At 44.6% G+C, this 21,649-nt stretch overlaps 1 protein-coding gene across 1 annotated transcript; it reads left to right on the forward strand.

Annotated features, from left to right (window-relative positions):
- The first annotated feature begins 233 nt into the window (after positions 1-233).
- LOC133136696 (CMP-N-acetylneuraminate-beta-galactosamide-alpha-2,3-sialyltransferase 2-like) lies at positions 234-6,082 on the forward strand. Its single transcript, XM_061254342.1, has 6 exons — positions 234-242; positions 1,443-1,557; positions 4,502-4,679; positions 5,058-5,103; positions 5,263-5,382; positions 5,843-6,082. The coding sequence occupies exons 1-6, from the start codon at positions 234-236 to the stop codon at positions 6,011-6,013; spliced, it is 639 nt and encodes a 212-aa protein (XP_061110326.1). The 3' UTR covers positions 6,014-6,082.
- Positions 6,083-21,649: the final 15,567 nt, after the last annotated feature.

Consider the following 21,649-nt stretch of genomic DNA (forward strand, 5'->3'; position numbering starts at 1 on the left):
GTGATGAATGTCGAATGCATGAAATAGAATTGCATTAAATAGTGTCCCCCATGTACATTTGTAAAAATGAAAATTTTAGCCATTGTTAAAAATATTGTTCATGTTTGTCGTTTTCTAAAGCAAATGTTCAGCATGAATGCATTAAGATGCACCTTTATAAAAAATGAGTTCACTTTCAAAACCAAGCATTATGAAGTACAAATATGATCACTAGCAAAACTACAATCACCACTATGCACTCAGTGAGCACTTAATTAGGTAGACCTGTGCACCAGCTTGTTAATGCAAATATTGAATCAGCCAATCATGTGGCAACAACTAAATCCATAAAAGCATGGAGATGTGATCAAGATGTTCAGCTGTTTTTCAGACCAAATCTCAGAATGGGGAACAAATGTGATCTAGTTGACTTTGACCATGGAATGATTGTTGGTGCCAGACAGGGTGGTTTGAGTATCTCAGAAACTGCTGATCTCCTGGGATTTCCACTTACTACAGTCTCTAGAGCAGGGGTTGGCAACCCTGGTCCTGGAGAGCCGCAGGCTGTGCTGGCTTTCGTCTCCACCTTAAAATAAGCAACCGATTCAGACCCAAGAAACCAGGTGAGGTGAGTTAACTGTAATCAACGGCTTTCATTGATCAATTAATGCCAAGTAACAACGAAAGCCAGCGCACCCTGCGGCTCTCCAGGACCAGGGTTGCCGACCCCTGCTCTAGAGTTTGCAGAGAACGGTGCGAAAAAAAGAATCCTAAAAATATCCAGTGAGCAGCATTTCTGCGGGGCAGAGACGCCTTGTTCGTGAGAGAGGTGAGAGGAGAATGGCAAGACTGGTCAAAGCTGATTGGAAGGTGACAGTAACGCGAATAACCACACATTACAGCAGTGTTAAGCAGAAGAGCGTCTCTGACCACACAACGCATCATAACTGTAACCGGTTAGGCTACAGCAGCAGAAGACTTAATAAGTCTAAGAAATATGTCTAATAAATACGTCTAAACATGTCTAAAAACTTCCACAAGTTAAAGCATCACATCCATAACTAGTAAAATACACATGAAGTGCTGTTCTAAACAAAAAATACAGTCATCGTAAGTTTTTTTTTTTTTTTTAATTTGGGGGGGGTTAGACAACAGGGATATCGGAAGGGTGGGGGGAAATCAGGAGGGAGGACTAAGGTACAGTTTGAAAAGGTGTGTTTTTATTCTGCGTCGAAATAGGGGGAGGCAAGTCATTCCTCCACTGAGGAACCAGAACGGAAAACAGGCGTGAAAGTGCAGCTCGACCGCGGTTATTTATGCTGTATTTAAAATTTTTAAAACAGCATAACCTTTCTTTCGCCTGGGGTTATGTTTTGTTCTGTTCTGCAGCTATCGTTGCTCTTGCTGATTGACTCTCGGGCAGCTGAGAGTCTCTGTTGTGTGTCTTTACTGTGTCCCCAGAGGCTCATGACTCAGCGCCCAATCGCTGCAGGGCTTGCGCTGTAGTCGGGAATTCTCGGAACCTCAACGGATCCGATTACGGAGCCCTCATTGACTCCAATGACTTCATCATAAGACGACAGATTCAGCCTGATTTTCTCTTAGCAGTTTACGAAGACGCGAAAGGTATACCTTACGAAAGTTGTTTACTTTTCTAGGCGTGTTCTCCGAACTATCCCTTAGGCGGTTGCTTAAGGCATAGCTTCTACGTGCGACATTACTAGGCCTATCAGACAGGTCCTGTGATCGATTATGCACTCCATGCCGCGACTGCTTGATTGCGTTATTAGAGAAAGTAGTGTTATTTATGAATAAAACACTGCATGAATACTTTAAAACATTCCATTTATCACGACTTGTGGTAACATATTAATAGAAGTTCAAACTTACAAACTAAATTATCCAACCGTATATATTGTAGCGAGCGCTGGCTCCAACAGACAGACTAACAGTAATGCTCCTCACAGCAAACATTCGCACACTGACAAAATGGTCGGGCGACAATGGTTTTTTATAGCAGATCAGACGACCTGTTTGAAAACCGCCCCAAGACACCCTCTAACAAAAACTTTAAACACGACCGGGTAGCCACAGACTACCCGGTCCCATCCAGCCCAGGTACAGAACCCCAGGCCGTTACATAATAATCTTCGCCAAATTATTTATACGGTTTGTGATATCACGCCTGGCCCCACTAGGCTCTCTAGCAATACGCCTTCTTGGCCATGTCATGTTTTATTTACATTATTTTAATATCTTTGTCATGCTGCCTTAAATGACTTTTCAATGAGGAGAGAGGCACCATCACATTACTGGTGTAATTCACTGATTAGCTGACGTTTTCAATAAAAGCGCACCAACAAGCAAAACGCACCAACACGAAAACAACATAAAGCTACGGCGAAAAAGAAAAGAAAAGAAAGAAGCGGTCACACAGCTTCACAGCAAACAAAATGCAGATAATGTTAAAGGACGTGGCGTGGAAATTATTTTACAGTTTTAGGACTACGGTGTCAAACAAAACAAAGAAAGCACTATGGTTAAACATTACTCCAGCCCACAGGGAGAGTGTAAAATCATGAGTTTATGAATGTCATTTAAAAGGCAATTTGGCAACATTATTTATTATAATTTATTATATTTATTCTTTCCATGAAAACAGTCCCATTAATGTGGTATTTTAGTAATATTATTAGCCAACTACAACTGTATAAATATTAGTGTACATATTGCTTAACAGATTGAGATGTAACTAAGAGCAACAGGTGATTTCAGAGGCTTGCAGTCCTAACTAACAGTGGTGGCCACTAGCGGAGTGAGCTGACAACATCGCTATGGTATAGCGAAGAGTGGTCCAGACCAACCTTACGAAAGTACGACGTACGGAAGGTATACTTAGCAAAGAACGTTTCGGGAAACACATTGAAACGTTAAGGTACAGCTTAAGGTCCAATTTATGAACAACGTAGCGTTAAGAAGGCTTCGGGACGTGTAGCCCTGGAGGGTGTGTGTGTGCTGGTCTCTCAGTGTCATGGAGGGTGTGTGTGTGTGCTGGTCTCTCAGTGTCATGGAGGGTGTGTGTGTGCTGGTCTCTCAGTGCCATGGAGGTTGTGTGTGTGCTGGTCTCTCAGTGCCATGGAGGGTGTGTGTGTGCTGGTCTCTCAGTGCCATGGAGGGTGTGTGTGTGTGCTGGTCTCAGTGTCATTGAGGGCTCAGGTAAGGTGCAATCTCGTGTAATTTCAGCTTTAATTGATCAGTTGAGTGCTGCGGCTCTCCAGGACCAGGAGTGAGGACCACAACACACCCTGCATCTCTCTCTCTCTCTCTCTCTCTCTCTCTCATTCCCTCTTGGCTGGCCTCCCAGCGTCCGCCATCAGACCCCTCCAACTTATCCAGAATGCAGCAGCTCGTCTGGTCTTCAACCTTCCCAAATACTCACACGTCACCCCCCTGCTTACTTCCCTCCACTGGCTGCCTGTCATGGCTTGCATCAAATTCAAAACATTGGTGCTAGCCTTCCAAGCAGTTAAGGGGTCTTCCCCAACTTATCTACAAAAAATCATCAGACCCTACACCCCTGCCAGACCTCTTCGTTCAGCCTCCACAAGCCGCTTGGCACCTCCCTCTCTCCAAACCTCCACCTTACGCTCACGACTACTGTCTGTTCTGGCTCCATGGTGGTGGAACGAACTCTCCGTTGAGGTCAGAACTGTAGAATCTCTCCCCACCTTCAAGCGCATGCTGAAGACACACCTCTTCAAGCAGCACCTCTCCCCATCCCTCCCTACCTCCCTGTGAACCTTAATTGTTGTCTCTGTGACTTGCTTTGTGTATCGGTATTTTTAGTTGGCTAGGTAAGCAGTGTTTGGATAGTTAACTTTGGTCACTTTTGCTCTGTTGTTTGTTTGTTTCTTTGTTCAAAAAAAAGTTGAAATTGTACTTCGCTCTAGGGTCTTTCAGCGAACTTATCCCTGGTTATGGGTATGCACTTTGTTGTACGTCACTCTGGATAAGAGCGTCTGCCAAATGCCAATAATGTAATAATGTAATATAATGTATTCTATTCTTTTTGGATAGCTCGGCCTGCTTCGGGACTGACAGTGTTAGGCTAGACCCTGTCCGTGTGTTTGGGTTTGTTTTTGGGTGCATTAATAAATGCATAAGAAAGCTGTGCTGTTATTGTAACTCACTGACCTTGACTAACTATTAAAAGCAGAGGCAGAAAAGTAAAATGCCATGTGTTTCTTCCATACATCAAAGAAAATGTAGAAAGCTTGCATTTATTAGTAAGTGAAGGAGAAATGTTAATTGAATACCAGTCAGTGTATTTTCTGTGCCAATAGTGTTGAAACATATTTCTCCCATCACGTTACAGAAACCATAATGATGTTTCTTGGTTGTCTCGTAAACTTGGGCCACATAAATGCAGCTCTCATGATTGCTTTGTCTAAAATCAATGTCAAGACTAGTTTACATAGCAGCCAGTCTCTAAAAGCAATATATATATATAGTCTCTGCAGAATGAACAAAGCTCCCATTTTGGGCTATGAAAAGGACGTAGGGAACAGAACCACCCATCGTGTCATGTACCCAGAAAGTGCCACAAACCTGCAAAAGGACACGAGCCTGCTGCTGATACCATTCAAGACTTTGGATCTGGAGTGGATCACTAGTGCTCTGACCACAGGCACTGTGAAACGGTAGGTGGCCATGGGCTACATTGGGAATGCATTTGTGTTTGAACATCGATCTAAGAAGCTGAATGCAGCTCTGAGAAACAAGAGCCCTCGTCAGAAGCTGCTGTGGTGCTCACTCACTTTGTTTTCGGATGAAAAAGAAGCAACAGTTTTCATCATTACACTTTGCATTTAATGTTAGGGTGAGGGCTAAAATGAGCTAGACAGACAGTTATGCACAAAGAAAGGGAAAAAGGGCTCCTTTATCAGCTCTTGGTTCAGTGCTGCCATGGATGCTCCAAGTGTCCTGCCCTGGGGTACTAGTGGACTCTGTGATCTTGTGGATAATCATTGGACTAAGTGGCACCCAGCAGGCTATTGACATCTCTCTGTTTTCAACAGCACCCGGATGCCGGTGATGGCCAAGATTAATGCAGACAAGAATAAGGTGAAAGAGTCTTGTGTCGCACTTTGTTCCAAGATGCTTTTGTGTCTGTGTGTGTGTGTGTGTGTGTGTGTATATGTACAAGTGTGTGAATATACAAATATCACATGTAGTATGTCTCTTGTGCTCATTCTGTGACTTTTATGATTTTATTCAACACAGGTGTTAATATACAACCCCACGTTCTTAAAGTATGTCTATGATGTGTGGCTTGAACTCCATGGGAAATATCCCTCCACCGGCTTCTTAACCTTGATGTTCGCCATCCACGTATGTGATGAGGTAAGCACATATTACACATTTTAACAAACCGTATAATTAACAAACTGGCTTTATCCAATTTACCCAAGAAAAAAGCAAAATCAAAGTGCAGTGTCAGATGCAGTGTACGTTTGAGCTGGCATATACTGCCATCTAGTGTTGGTGAAATGCCCTGATACCTTTTTTTACTTTAAGCCTGATGAGCCAGTGGCAGAGTTTTTGCAAGATTACATTTCATTGACCATTCCTGAAACACTTATGAATCTTATTAATGTCTTGTTAGGAGAACATTCATTGTTTTTCTGTTTTAATGCTGTCCTTTGTGAGTTAATCTCAAGCACTTGTTGTTCAGTGAAGCTATTTTGGGTATTTGCGTACATCTGGTGTGTCCTATTCTTGTAATTACAAGCCAAAAACTGCCATTTATGAAAATATATTCAGTTTAACATCAAACTGTCCGTCTACTTCCTCTTGGTCTCAGGTGAATGTTTTTGGATTTGGGGCAGCCAAGGACGGAACCTGGCAGCATTACTGGGAGAAAAACAAATTTACAAAGTGGAAGCCAACTGGACTGCACGCCGGAGACTACGAGTCTGTCATCATGAAGCTGCTGGCCTGTAAAAACAAAATGAAGTTGTTTGAAGGGATATGAGGGGAAGCATTGGCTGTGAAATGAACACGACCTCCCAAGCAGCCTTAATAAGCTTTTATTTTTGGAGGAAATGGCAAAGGGCCAGGTAAACGTGCTGCCCCGTCAAAAAAAAGTAATGACACTTGATAAGAAACTATTACAAACATAAGGCTGCATTACAATTAGCCAAAAATGTTTTAACCCAAAATGAAAAATGAAAGATTTATTTACCAAAGAAAATGTAATGCTGTCTTGAATTTGGTGGATGTTTTGAAGTGAAATGAAATAAGTTGACCTCAGACTCCCCCCTTGAAACAATAGGACCTTCTCTGTCTGCAGATCAGATTTTGTGCAAGGCTGCTGTTTTCTTTAGCGTGTCAATATGTGGGGTGTAGGCTATGTGTATTGGCGGCCGGTGTGCTGGAAAAGCCAAAAGCATTACTTTAGAAACGAGCGGTAGGTCTCAACCAGTTTTCCTTTAGTTTGTCAGGGATAATGACAGAGGGGCAGAGGTAGGAAATTGCCAGAGGCGAAGGTCATTACCCCACTTATAAACAAAAAAAACATAATTTTAAACATGTGTTTCGAATGTGACTGTGGTAACTTTAGGGGAGAGCCGGGTTGAAAGTAACAGGGGTGAAAGCACATTGGTCCCTGTTTATAGTTTTGCACTTTGTTGCCAAATGACTGTAATGTAATGTAATGTAATGTTACTTACTGTATGTCGGATGGGGACGTTTTCATTTTCTACACCAATGTCTTCAATTAACCATTCTATTAACTGACAAGGAAATCAAGACGTTCGTTCTATCAATAACTGGGGACATTTTTAGTTTTAAATGGATATATAACTTTGCCTGTATGACCGGTGTACACATGGTGAATATCTGTGAGGGCTATGTCTCTGTATGTGAAGTGCCTTATCAATGAAATTCCTAATGTGTAAGGTCTGGGATTTGGGGATGGGGGTTGTGTGCCTTTTAAACTTCATCTCACATTGATAAATGGAATGATTGCTTTTTTTTATTAAATCAAAAATGTATTTTATTTGTTTGAATATGTTTTGAATATAACGAGCTGCAGTTATATCATTAAATCTTTAGGTAGAGTATCATCGTCATCATTATATATTGTTTAATGGGACCTCAATTTTATCAACATCGATAAATGTAAAAAATAGATATTTCTTAATTTTGTAATCTGAAATGCCCGTGAATCACCAGAACTAGCGGTATTCCATCATCACTAGTACATAATTCAGGATTGGATGAATTCCAATTGACAATGCGTCACATGGTGTATAAACTCATCAATGATCAAAACTAATAACTAAAAGTTGAAAGTCATCAAAGGGTGGCTATTGTTTCTGCACACTGCCGTCTTTGATTCCCACAGATGATTTCAGCAGATGACAAGATGCTCAAGTGGCACCAATCACACCCAGCTCAGGCTTTTCAGAAAACGGGAGTGAAGCATCTCCGCTCAGGAGCTTCCCATCTTAGTCTGGACGTGACACTGAGGACCGTGCGGTCATGCCAGAGCTGACTGCTCCATGTGAGCGGTTCAGGAGCGTATCGGAGCGACCGCTCAGGCTGACGCTCCACATTTATGGAAACCCGCTCCTCGCTTCAGTCACATTACGGTCACTCGTGCTCACGCTCCTCTTACACTCAGCTGACAAACTCTGAGTTAGTCTAACAGAGTGGAACTGTTCCACACTGGGAGCAGGGTCAGGAGTTAGTCTAACAGAGTGGAACTGTTCCACACTGGGAGCAGGGTCAGGAGATAGTCTAACAGAGTGGAACTGTTCCCACACTGGAAGCAGGGTCGGGAGTTAGTCTAACAGAGTGGAACTGTTCCACACTGGGAGCAGGGTCAGGAGTTAGTCTAACAGAGTGGAACTGTTCCACACTGGGAGCAGGGTCAGGAGTTAGTCTAACAGAGTGGAACTGTTCCCTCACTGGGAGCAGGGTCAGGAGTTAGTCTAACAGAGTGGAACTGTTCCCACACTGGGAGCAGGGTCAGGAGTTAGTCTAACAGAGTGGAACTGTTCCACACTGGGAGCAGGGTCAGGAGTTAGTCTAACAGAGTGGAACTGTTCCCACACTGGGAGCAGGGTCAGGAGTTAGTCTAACAGAGTGGAACTGTTCCCACACTGGGAGCAGGGTCAGGAGTTAGTCTAACAGAGTGGAACTGTTCCCACACTGGGAGCAGGGTCGGGAGTTAGTCTAACAGAGTGGAACTGTTCCCACACTGGGAGCAGGGTCGGGGCAAACCCTGGTGTGAGTTTGCTGGTGTACTTTTAGGTAAAACAACGCTTCCCACACTGGGAGCAATGGCAAGAGCGCTCACTTGTACAAGTTCGCTGGTATATTTTCAGAGTGTACAAACAAGCAAAACTCTTCCCACACTGGGAGCATTTATAAGGGCATCCCCTTGTACTCCCCAGCTAGACCACTCCGGTCTGCCAGCTCTGGTTCGTTTTCCAAAACCTCATAAATGACGTCCTCAGATTGGCTGCCATGCAAGGCCCCGACCAGCTCATCAGGAGCATTTGGGGGTTAGTTGCCTTGCTCAGGGGCACTTCGACACAGCCCGGGCGGGGGAACGAACCGGCAACCCTCCGACTGCCAGACGACTGCTCTTACTGCCTGAGCCAAGTGGCCCCCGCCGTAGTAATTGGCCCCCTCCTACTAACTGCCACGAACACGAATGCTAACAGCCGTGTCACCACTCCCTTGTCTGCCTTGACCTCCAGCAAGATCACCTTCTACTGGACACCCGCTGCCAAGGGAACTGAACGCCACATCGCCACAGCCTCCATCCCTCCCTGATCAGAGACTTTTTTCTGGAACACCTGGAAATGGGCACTAGGGGGCGCTAGGTGTCACGCGTAGAGGGGGGTTCTGTGTTAGGTTTCATGTTTTTTCAATGTATTGTATTCTAAGGTGTTAGCGTTTCCATGTATTGTCACCCTCTGTGGTTTCCGTAGTCTGTGTGTCTCTCCCATTCATGTCCAATCATTCGTTTTAAAACCTCTTTTCTCTTCCTGGTTTTCATACACACCTGATTATTGTTTCCCTTCGTTATCTCCCTATATATACCTGTGGTGTTTGTTAGTTCCCTGCCAGATTGTTATGTGCCAACTCCATACTTTCCAGAGTTACCTGATTGATTTCCGTTTCAACCCGTTTCGTCCCCGACTTCCGCGTTTAGCTTTCTGCCTGTTGGATTACTGCGACTGGGTTTGTTTTACAGTCCTGACATATTCCGGACACGTTGGGAGTCATTCATTCATTCATTCATTATCCTAACCCGCTTATCCTGAACAGGGTCGCAGGGGGCTGGAGCCTATCCCAGCATACATTGGGCGAAAGGCAGGAATACACCCTCGACAGGTCGCTAGTCCATCGCAGGGCACACACACCATTCACTCACACACTCATACCCATGGGCAATTTAGACTCTCCAACACCGCCTAACCTGAATGTCTTTGGACTGTGGGAGGAAACCGGAGTACCCGGAGGAAACCCACGCAAACACGGGGAGAACATGCAAACTCCGCACAGAGAGGCCCTGGCTGATGGGGATTTGAACCCAGGACCTCCTTGCTGTGACCCACCGCTACCCACTGCACCCACGTTGGGAGTATTGTAGCTAAATATTGTACGTGGCTCAAGTGGTCATTTGTGGATAAATAAATGCAATGAGGTAGCAATGTGCTACTAAGTGTTACTTTAATGTGCGGTTTTGGACCTGAATAAAGCTCCAATGCCTCCTTCTAGACATGCCGAATGAGTCAGAGCTTTCACTCAATTACTGCACAGTCTTTCCTTTCAACACTTACAGTAAGAAGTTCTTGATTTAAGAGCTTTTCCCACTCGCAGATTCCCTTACAATACTGTCATGTGGTAAGGTATGAGGATATGTGGTACGGGCAAGACCTGTTTCTGTGGTTAAAAAAATAAAATAAAATAATTTTAAAAAATCAAATAGGCCCTGGTCCTTATCGTTGTTGTACAGGTAGCAGTTGAAATTGTACTTCCCTCTAGGGTCTTTCAGCGCATTTATCCCTGGTTATGGGTATGCACTGTGTTGTACGTCGCTCTGGATAAGAGCGTCTGCCAAATGCCATTAATGTAATGTAATGTAACCCACTTATCCTTAGCGCTGACTCATCAGGTCATTTATGATGGTGGCATTGGAGGTATCTTTTATTCGGGTTCAAACCTGTTCCAAATTTCTTTTGACCACATAGAATAGGTACAATAGTCCCAACGTGTCAGAAACGTAAGAGCAGTTTCGGTTTAAGTCAGGCCATTTCAATGCAGCGTGGGGGCGTTATTGCCACAGGTTATTAAAAAGTTATAAAGTTCACTGCTGTGTGATGGAGCGCCACTCTACTGTAGCCTCCATTTATCCGTACACTATCAGCGCTACTGTGGCATGATGGACATATGGGTGACTATGGAATAACTGCATAGGCTATCAGTTTCTCAAGTGCGGGCAGCCCAAGATCCAAAGTAAGTGGGCAATATATTAAGTGTCAAGATATTTTTATCATTTAGTATCTCGACACCGATGCATTGACTATTCATGTCCTATATGGACACGTGCACATTGTTCTGTTGTAATATCCTATATATTCATCTTGTTATTTCGAACCACGTAGCGGTAATTGCTTGATTAATTGATTATCTCCATTAGCATTATTATGAAGTCTGTAGTTGAAAAAAATTATCCGTGCCCTAGCAGACATAAAATCAGTTAAGGCACCACTTCACGAGGTCACTGAATAAAAATAGTTTTCACCAACAAAACTATATATTTTTTGTATTCCGCAGCATATTCTGCAAACTCAGCAGTTTTTCAGATCCTCAAACCACCCTGTTTGCAACCAACATTTCTTCCCCATTCTTACATTTGGTCTGAAAAACAGTTGAACCTCTTGACCATGTCTGCATGCTTTTATACATTTAGTTGCTGCCACACGATTGGCTGATTAAATATTTGTGTACAGGTCTTCCTAATAAAGTGGTCCGTGAGTGTAGATTTCCAGTGAAAACCCCTGTGATTTTTGTTTTTGTTACAGCCTGAAATATAATGTCGATAACAGCAGGGCTGGAAAAAGCACCCTGAAATTATACTTAAGTTAAAGTATGGCTACTACGTAAAAATCTCACTGAATTAAAAGTCAGAGTATCTAGCTGAAAATATATTCGAGTGAAAGTTAAAAAGTCTCTACTTCTGAATGTATTAAAAGTCAAAAAGTTAAGTTTTTACTCTTTACCATGCACAATGACTCCCGATAATTGTTGGAACCCGACTGGAATGTAATGACACAGATAAATCGCTAAGGCTTAAGCTAATTGCTAGCTAAAATGTTCAAAGTCTTATCACTCACGCCTGGACTACATCATGGTGTCTAATTTGATGTTGCACAATGACCAATCAGAATTGGTGTGGGTGGGTTCATTAACCACTGATATGGGTTTTATTGACTGTTTAAAACAGGGATTGATATTTTGGCCAGAGAAAAAAAAGGGTTTGAAGTTGGACCTGTGAAATATGGAACAAGTACTGTGATGGTATACATTTAAAATGTAAGGAGTAAAAAGTATGACATTTGTCACTGAAATGTAATTGAGTGAAAGTACAAGCATACAAAAAAAGTGCAAATTCCCCGATATAGTACAGTGATGAAGTACAAACCAAGTAGTCTTCTTTCCACCCCCTGGTTAAATGAGGTGTGATTTATTATTGGTATGAAAAACCAATGGGTAGATCTCCAGGAACAGGGTTGGTTACCTCTGTTTTAGGTGGACACATCAGGACAATAATTGCCATATGGTCGGAAACAGAGGAGGTTCTGAAATTATCCTTTTTCGATTCAAAATCATCATGTGCTTCACTGAAGACCATGTGAACAGCAGGAGTCTGCAAATAGACTATAGTTAGTATACACACTCAGTGATCACTTTATTAGGTATTTATTGCAGTTCTTTTGGACTTGGTTTTATGCTGCTGTGGCCCATCCACTTCAAGGTTAAACATGTGGTGCTTTCAGAGATGAACTTCTGCATACCAATATTATAATTTATGCAGTGTGATTTGAGTTACTGTCAGTTTGGCTACAAAACAAAACAAAACAAAAAGGCTTACTAATTTATTAAAAAATTTGGAATGGAACACTGTTTTGAATATCCAATACCAATCACAGCAATAATAATAATAATAATAATAATAATAATAATAATAATAATTATAATGATTATTATTATTATTATTATTTTTATTATTATTATTATTATTAAAGATTTGTGAAACATTTGCAACACAAATAAAATCAGCTATATGACAGCCATACTAATATAATATGTAATATTAAAATAAAGGAAAGACATGCATCACTGGTTCCATTAAGGCCCACTCAGCAGAAATGGCCCATGACAATATTAACATGAAAATATACACTCACTCAGCACTTTATTAGGAACATTACTTTATAACACCTATTTATGCATGTGAGTATCTAATCAGGTAATTGTGTGTGCACACATGTAAATTAAATTACATTATTGGCATTTGGCAGACACTCTTATCCAGAGCGACGCACATACGCAAGCACGCACGCACTCACACTCACACTCACACTCACACTCACACACACACACTCACACACACACACTCACACTCACACTCACACTCACACTCACACTCACACTCTCACACACACACTCACACACTCACACTCACACTCACACTCACACTCACACTCACACTCACACTCACACACTCACACTCACACTCACACTCACACTCACACACACTCACACTCACACTCACACTCACACACTCACACTCACACTCACACTCACACACACGCACGCACGCACGCACACACACACACACACACAGACACACACACTCACTCACACACACACTCACACACACACACACACACACACACACACACACACACACACAGACACACTGCTTATCTCTCCCTGTATAAGCTCTGGAGAGAGACCCACACTTCAGACTCATTCCCAACTCACAGTGGACCGCTGTGGGGAATAAACTTTCATTTCTGGTCGCACTACTGTGTCTCCTGGAAAAAAGGGAACAATATTTATGTAATTAACACATTAGTTAGTAGTTAGGAAATACAGAAACTAATGGAAAGTTAATTTCATGCTTAATTAATGTAAGTGTAAGTCATGAATTCATGTTAACAGCTACATTAGTTAATGCTAATTCATAAACCTTATTGAAAAGTGTTCCCAAATCTTTTCACCAAAGCTACCAGTTTGTTTACATTCTCCATATTGTAACTGACAGTGGCGGGAGGGTTTCAGATGAGAGCAGATTACAACGAGCATTTTTATCTGATTTTCTAGTCAGAAGAAAGGTATTAACACATGCACACACACACACACAAACATAATGTGCAATTCCACATGCCAAGTAATTATACTATATTATATTATATCACACAACACAGAAACATAAATAATGCTAATATAACATTTATTAACTATTGTTATTAACATTTATTAAATATTAAATGGCGCAGCCGGCTACAGGTGGCTAAGGTACATGACTGAGAACTGGAAGGTTGGTGGTTCAAGCCAAAATAAGATTAGTGCCACTGTTGGGCCCTTGAGCAAGGCCCTCGTTGCTCCTAGGGAAATTGTCCCCTGCTTTATCTAATCAACTGTAAGTTGCTTTGGATAAAAGCGTCTGCTAAATAACTAATTATACATTTATTTATTTATTTATTTATTTATACATTATTATATTTATTATCATTTTTCAAATATAATGTTTTTATCTCCGTCTTTATTCTTCTTGAGGTCACATACTTCCCAACCTCCAATCAGTCTCTCTCCCTCTCTAACTCTATTTCTCTCTCCCCCTCTCCCTCTCTCTCACTACCCCTCTCTCCCCCTCACTCTACCTATCTCTCTCCCCTCTCCCTCTCTCTCTCCCTCTATCTCTTTCTCTCCCTTCTCACTCTACCTCTCTCTCTACCTCTCACTCTCCACCTCTTACTCTATCTCTTTCTCCCCCTTTTTCCTCTATAACTCTCTTCCCCACCAGTTGATACTTGAACACTTGAGCCTCGTATGAAAGCACATGTTTGAGAACACTGTATTCACACTGAGAACAGCTTACCAGAGCTCACCTTTTGTGATTGACAGGTGTTTCTTGTTGCCCAGATGTGTCCTGTTAGACTGATTTGTTTCAAAATAAAGAATTCTGAATGTCTACTCTTGGTTTTAGCCTTGGGTTTTGCCTTTCTGTCTTTGTCTTAGAAAAGACAAAGAATCTTTTGCCCTCTTCACTCACTGAGCACTTGTGTACGTGTACATCTCCTTAATCACATGATTATCTAATCAGCCAATTGTGTGGCAGCAGTGCAATGCATAAAAGCATGCAGATACGGGTCAGGAGCTTCAGTTAATTTTCACATCAACCATCAGAATGGGGAAGAAATGCGATCTCAGTGATTTTGACCGTGACATGATTGTTGGTACCAGACAGGCTGGTTTGAGTATTTCTGGAATCTCCTGGGATTTTCACACACAACAGTTTCTAGAACAGAAAGCTGAGGCTGCAGTGGGCACAGGCGCACCAAAATTGGACAGTTGAAGACTGGAAAAACGTAGCCTGGTCTGATGAATCTTTATTTCTGCTGAGGCATACAGGCATACAGCATGAATCCATGGACCCGACCTGCCTTGTGTCAACAGTCCAGGCTGGCGGCGGTGGTGTAACGGTGTCCGGAATGCTTTCTTGGGCCCATTGATACCAATGGATCATTGCTTGAATGGCACAGCCTATTTGAGTATTGTTGCTGACCGTGTGCATCCCTTACCGGCCACAATGTACCTACCTTAAAGCTTAACCTGGCCAAAACTGAGCTTCTCTACATCCCTGCTAAGTCCTCTCCGTCAATCGACCTCTCACTGACTGCTGAGGAATTTGTAGTTTCCTCCTCCCGTACGGCAAAGAATCTTGGGGTGACTCACCCTGCCTCACCCTGGCTCCACAAGTATCCTCCACTGCCAGAGGATCTGCAGGTTCTTTCTGTACAATATACGCCGTATCCGTCATCTCTTGACGGAGAAAGCCACCCAGCTCCTACTCCAGGCGCTCGTTATTTCCCGCCTGGATTATTGCAACTCCCTCCTAGCCGGTCTCCCAGCATGTGCCATCAAGCCCCTCCAGCTGGTCCAGAATGCTGCTGCCCACCTGATCACCAGTCAGCCCAGGTTGGCTCATGTCACCCCGCTTCTCATTGGCCTCCACTGGCTTCCTATTGCCGCACGCATCCGATTCAAGGCCCTAGTGTTGGCATTTCAGGCTGCTAAGGAGACTTCCCCACCTTACATACAATCCTTGATCACTCCCTACTCCCCAGCTAGACCACTCCGGTCTGCCAGCTCTGGTCGCCTCATGGTTCCCTCTCTACGTGCACCTGGCGGTCGGACAACAGAATCCCTCCCCCTATTTCGACGCAGACTAAAAACACACCTTTTCAAACTCTACCTTAGTCCTCCCTCCTGATTTCCCCTGCCCCCCCTTTCTGATATCCCTATCCTCCTTGTTAAACATATTTGGCAATATGAGAACAAAGTCATGTTGAATAGCCTACGCATCATTATTAGAGCGTGCCTGTGTGCACTGTTTAAAAGTGAATGTTTATAACACAATACGTCAGATTTCTGTCTCAATTATCAGGATTTACTCATAATTTAACATAATTTCAACACCATAATTACTTTTTGATGGATTCACTTGTTTTACAGAAAACCACATCACCATGGACATGGACAAGAGGAGACCTGTTTTCTGAGATGGACGCATAATAAACCATACAGTACCCTAGGACTGTACAGCCAACATTGATTTATTTCCATGAGTGAAATTAACTTTTTCTTTGCAGTCTCTTGGCATATACAGTGGGACACCGAGCCTCACCCAAGTCTGGCAAATCCAGCCCAGCCATCAGGCTCCTGACACGTGCACATAACAATTAATAAAACTGGCTCACACCTACGCACAGACAAATATTGTCACAGACAAATAGCAAACCCGAGAACGAAGTTTGGAGGCCGAAACCAATCAATCCGTCACGTTCTGCTTTGAAAGACCACTCGTACATTTACTTATATTTACTCTTTTAAAAATCGGACTATTCTTCGCGCGTCTTTTATATAATAGTTGAAAAAGAAAGAATCCGTCTTGAAAATAATCCGCGCATTTTATGGAAACGGGTAAGTTACTTTTGCAATTAAATTTATTTTTACTGAAATGTGGAATAATTATCCCATATCCCATCCCACACTGGAGTTCGTTGAGAGTCACCCAAACCTCTACGAATTTAAAACACGTATTGATTAAATAATTTGAACATTGTCTAAATGTATGGTCGCACTGGTCATGTGGGCTATTATATTACTGTCAACACTGTGTTTGAAATGTATGTTTAATAGTGGAAATGAAAACATAAAGATTATGTTTTGTGAACAAGCGAACACATTAGACTGCTCAAACTGCTCACACCTTGCTGTGTGGGCTATTAAATGATTACCGAATCAAGAATTGTACTGGACATTCGTCAAGTCTGTATCGCGAGTTAAGAACATAACAGGCTGGTGGAGCAACATAATTAGGTGGGCCAATAATCAAATAGTTTAATGCCAAATCGTAGCCTATGCTCTATTAGAAAAGAACAGAACAACGGAAAATAAGAATTATAATACTACTGATATTTTTGAAGACTTTAACAGCTGTTGCCGTCGTCTGTGTGCGTATTCAATTTAATTAAAAGTACTTTATTTTCCTTGCGAGGAACTTTTCTGTTACGGGGCGGAAACATTCGACATATGACACAAAGACAGTTTAACAAGTATAAAACATTATAGTATCATAATATCATAATAATAATAATAATAATAATAATAATAATAATAATAATAATAATAATAATAATAATAATAACAATAATAACAATAATAACAATAACAATAATAATAATAATAATAATAATAATAAAAAAAAATTTTTTAAAATAAAAATAAAATAATAATAATAATAATGTAAGGTTTTTATGCTCTACGAAACAGTGATTATTTGAAATGTATAAGTCTCAGTCCTCACAGCGCCAAATATGTAGGGGAAGCAGTGTATAACTGCCATTAATAATAAGTACTATTATCTGAAATATCTAACCACAAATGTAGGATTTCAATGAATACAATTGTTGCCAAAAGATTTCGGCTTCCGTATCTGTCGTCTGTGTGCATATTAAATTTAATTAAAAATACTGTGGCGAGCGCTGGATCCAAAGACTGAGGCAGAGACATAACGGCGTTTTCGAATCGCTTGGCGGCTTCGTTTTATTAAAACAGACTAACAGTAATGCTCTTCACAGCAACATTGGCAGACTGACCAAACTGGTCGGGCGACAATTTTTTTTAAATAGCAGATCAGACAACCTGTTTGAACACCACATTATGACACAGGGCGGGAAGATAACTCCACCCAATTTACCCCTGCCCCGGGCAAACAAGGCCAACATGGCTACTCCCTGTGCACTCGGGGGCCGTGTGAAGGCCCTTTACAGGCCGTGCCAGCGTCACAGCAGTGCACATGGAGCTCGACGTCCAGGCGGTGCCCCGGCCAGTAGAACCGGTGTCGGAGCCGGTGGAGCGTCTTGTTGGCTCCAAAGTGCCCCGCCCCCACCGAGCCGTGGACCAGCCCGAGGACCTTGGGGCGGAGCAGGCGGAGAAGCCCCGTCTCGGGCCCCTGAGTCGCTTCCTCTCCAGGACCTTGGTCTGGCCCCTGCGCCAGGTCTGGCCCAGTCCCAGGCTCTGGCCCCGGCCCAGGTGCTGACTTGGGCTCCAGACCCCTCCTGGTCAAGAAGAAAGAGACCCCAGGCCCGTGCCCGCCTGAGACCCCATGTTCCCCCTGTGAACCCTCCGAGACCCCATGTTCCCCCCGAGAACCCTCCGAGACATTACATTACATTACGTTATTGGCATTTGGCAGACGCTCTTATCCAGAGCGACGTACAACAAAGTGCATACCCATAACCAGGGATAAGTTCGCTGAAAGACCCTTGAGGTAAGTACAATTTCAACTGCTACCTGTACAACAAGGATAAGGACAAGGGGCTTTTTTTTTTTTTTTGAACAAACAAACAAACAAACAGAGCAAAAGTCACCAAAGTTAACTATCCAAACACTGCTTCCCTAGCCAACTAAAAATACCGATACACAAAGCAAGTCACAGAGACAACAATTAAGGTTCACAGGGAGGTAGGGAGGGATGGGGAGAGGTGCTGCTTGAAGAGGTGCGTCTTCAGCTTGCGCTTGAAGGTGGGGAGAGATTCTATAGTTCTGACCTCAACGGGGAGTTCGTTCCACCACCGTGGAGCCAGAACAGACAGTAGTCGTGAGCGTGAGGTGGAGGTTCTGAGAGGGGGAGGTGCCAAGCGGCCTGTGGAGGCTGAACGAAGAGGTCTGGCAGGGGTGTAGGGTCTGATGATTTTTTGCAGATAAGCTGGGGAAGACCCTTTAACTGCTTGGAAGGCTAGCACCAATGTTTTGAATTTGATGCGAGCCATGACAGGCAGCCAGTGGAGGGAAGTAAGCAGGGGGGTGACGTGTGAGTATTTGGGAAGGTTGAAGACCAGACGAGCTGCTGCATTCTGGATGAGTTGGAGGGGTCTGATGGCGGACGCTGGGAGGCCAGCCAAGAGGGAATTGCAGTAGTCCAGGTGGGACAGAACCATCACTTGGACCAGGAGCTGGGTCGAGTAGGGGGTGAGAAAGGGGCGGATTCTCCGTATGTTGTATAGGAAGAACCTGCAAGACCGGGTCACCGCCGCAATGTTCTCGGAAAGGGACAGTCTGCTGTCCATCACCACGCCGAGGTTCCTTGCACTGGGTGACGGCGTGAGTGTGGTATCCCCGAGAGAAATGGAGAGATCCAGATGGGGAGAGGTATTAGCAGGGATGAATATCATTTCAGTTTTACCTGGGTTGAGCTTTAGATGGTGGTTGTCCATCCAGCTCTGGATGTCCCTCAGGCAAGCAGAGATACGGGCTGAAACCTGCGTATCAGACGGCGGGAACGAGACGAAGAGTTGGGTATCGTCCGCATAGCAGTGGTAGGATAGCCCATGTGCAGTGATCACAGGGCCAAGGGAGCGAGTGTAGAGAGAAAAAAGAAGTGGGCCAAGGACTGAGCCCTGGGGAACTCCTGTGGCGAGGGGCCGAGGTGTCGATACCGAACCAGCCCAGGCAACCTGGAAGGAGCGACCAGAGAGGTAGGACTCAATCCAGTCCAGGGCTGTGCCACAGATGCCCGTTGCTGACAGGGCAGACAGGAGGATGGAGTGATCCACAGTGTCGAAGGCAGCAGAGAGATCTAGAAGAATGAGGATAGAGGAGAGGGAGGCTGCTTGTGCGGCATGAAGTGACTCACTGACGGAAAGGAGCGCAGTCTCTGTCGAGTGGCCCGATCTGAAGCCAGACTGATGGGGGTCTAGCAGGTTGTTGTTAGAAAAGAAGGAAGAAAGTTGAGTAGAAGCGGCTCGTTCTATAGTTTTAGAAAGGGAAGGAAGAAGAGATACCGGGCGGTAGTTCTGGATGATGGAGGGATCCAGGGTAGGCTTTTTTAGCAGCGGAGTGATGTGGGCCCTCTTGGAGGATGCCGGAAAACAGCCGGAAGACAGGGAGGAGTTGACAAGGGAGGTGACAAATGGGAGAATGTCAGGTGTGATAGTTTAGAGAAGAGAAGAGGGGATAGGGTCAAGGGCACAGGTTGTAGGGCGGTGGCAGAGCAGGAGTTGAGAAACATCAGAGTCCGTAAGGGGGGAGAAAGTGGAAAAGGAAGGGATGGGCCTAGAGGGGGGGGAGGGCACAGTGAGGGGGGCGGTGGTTGTAAAGGATCTGCGGATGACTGTGACCTTCTCATCGAAGAAATCAGCAAAGTCATCAGCAGCGAAGGAGGACTGAGGAGGAGGAGGCGGTGCGTTGAGGAGAGAGGAGAAAATGGAGAAAAGTTTCCGGGGGTTAGAAGCAGAGTTCTGAATTTGCGTTTGATAGTATTTTGCTTTGGCGGCAGTGACATCGGAAGAGAATGCCGCCAGGAGAGACTGGTAAGTCATGAGGTCGGAAGCGTCTCTGGATTTCCCCCACTTCCTCTCCGCTGCGCGGAGGCTGGCCCTGGAGGTACGGAGGGTGTCAGATATCCAAGGACTGGGAGGGGATGTGCGAGGTGGTTTTGAGACAGGGGGACAGAGAGAGTCAAAGGCGGAGGAGAGAGATGAAAGGAGGGTGGCAGATGCAGAGTCAGCGGGGAGTTTGGAGAAGGATTCGAGAGGGGGGAGTGAGGCGGTGACGGTGCTGGCAAAGGAAGAGGGTGAGAGGGAGCGGAGGTTACGGCGGGCTGAGGAAGTGTGGGTGGGAGGAGGGGGAGGAGGATGGGGAGGAAGAGGGAGGGAGAATGAGATGAAGTGGTGATCAGATGTATGCAGAGGGGTAACCGTGAAATCGGAGCATGAGCAGTTCCTTACAAAGACAAGGTCTAGGACATTGCCCGCCTTGTGGGTTGGAGGAGAGTGTTGCAGGGAGAGGCCGAAGGAGTGGATTAGCGGTAGGAAGGCAGCAGACTGGGAGGCTTCTAGGTGGATGTTGAAGTCTCCAAGGAGAATCAGTGGGGTGCCATCCTCAGGGAAGGAGCTGAGAAGGGTGTCTAGCTCATCAAGGAAGTTTCCCAGGGGCCCTGGAGGACGGTAGATAACTGCAATGAAAAGGTTAGTAGGGTAGGATACTGCAACCCCATGTTCCCCCCCGAGACCCCTGTTTGCCGTCTGACCCGTTTTTCTGTCCAAGACCCTCGTTTCTGTCCGAGATCCTCGTTTCCGTCCGAGAAACCCGTTTCCTTCCGAGACCCCCGTTTCCGTCCGAGACCCATGCTCCCTTCCGAGACCCCTGTTTGCCGTCTGAGGCCCTCGTTTCCGTCCGAGACCCTCGTTTCCGTCCGAGACCCCCGTTTCCTTCCGAGACCCCCGTTTCCGTCCGAGACCCATGCTCCCTTCCGAGACCCCTGTTGCGGTCCGAGACCCTCATTTCTGTCTGAGACCCCAGTTTCCGTCCGAGACCCATGCTCCCTTCTGAGACCCTCGTTTCCGTCCAAGACCCCCGTTTCCGTACGAGACCCCCGTCTCCGTCCAAGACCCCCGTTTCCGTCCGAGACCCTCGTTTCCGTCCGAGACCCTACCCAGTTCCCCTCACTGCTGCCCTCATCATTCCCATTCCTTTGTGCTCTCCGTTTCTCTCTTGTTCCTCCCACCCTCCCTGCTCCTCCTCCCCATGGGTATCTGATGAAACGCCAAGAGCGTTTCTTAGGGGAGGGGGTAATGTTATGTTCCTGTGTTCTGTGTGTTAGTTTATCATTGTTTATTATCATTATTCTTGTAATTTATTATTTTTCATATTCATGTCTGGTGCTCTGTTTATATTTGTTAGTCTTTGCACTCGTCTTCCCCTGTGATGTCTGAGTCTGAATGTTTACTAGCCCAGTCACTCCCCTGTGATGTCTGAGTCTGAATGTTTACTAGCCCAGTCACTCGCCTGT

The sequence above is a fragment of the Conger conger genome, chromosome 9 (assembly GCF_963514075.1).
Source record: "Conger conger chromosome 9, fConCon1.1, whole genome shotgun sequence".
NCBI classification, from domain to species: domain Eukaryota; kingdom Metazoa; phylum Chordata; class Actinopteri; order Anguilliformes; family Congridae; genus Conger; species Conger conger.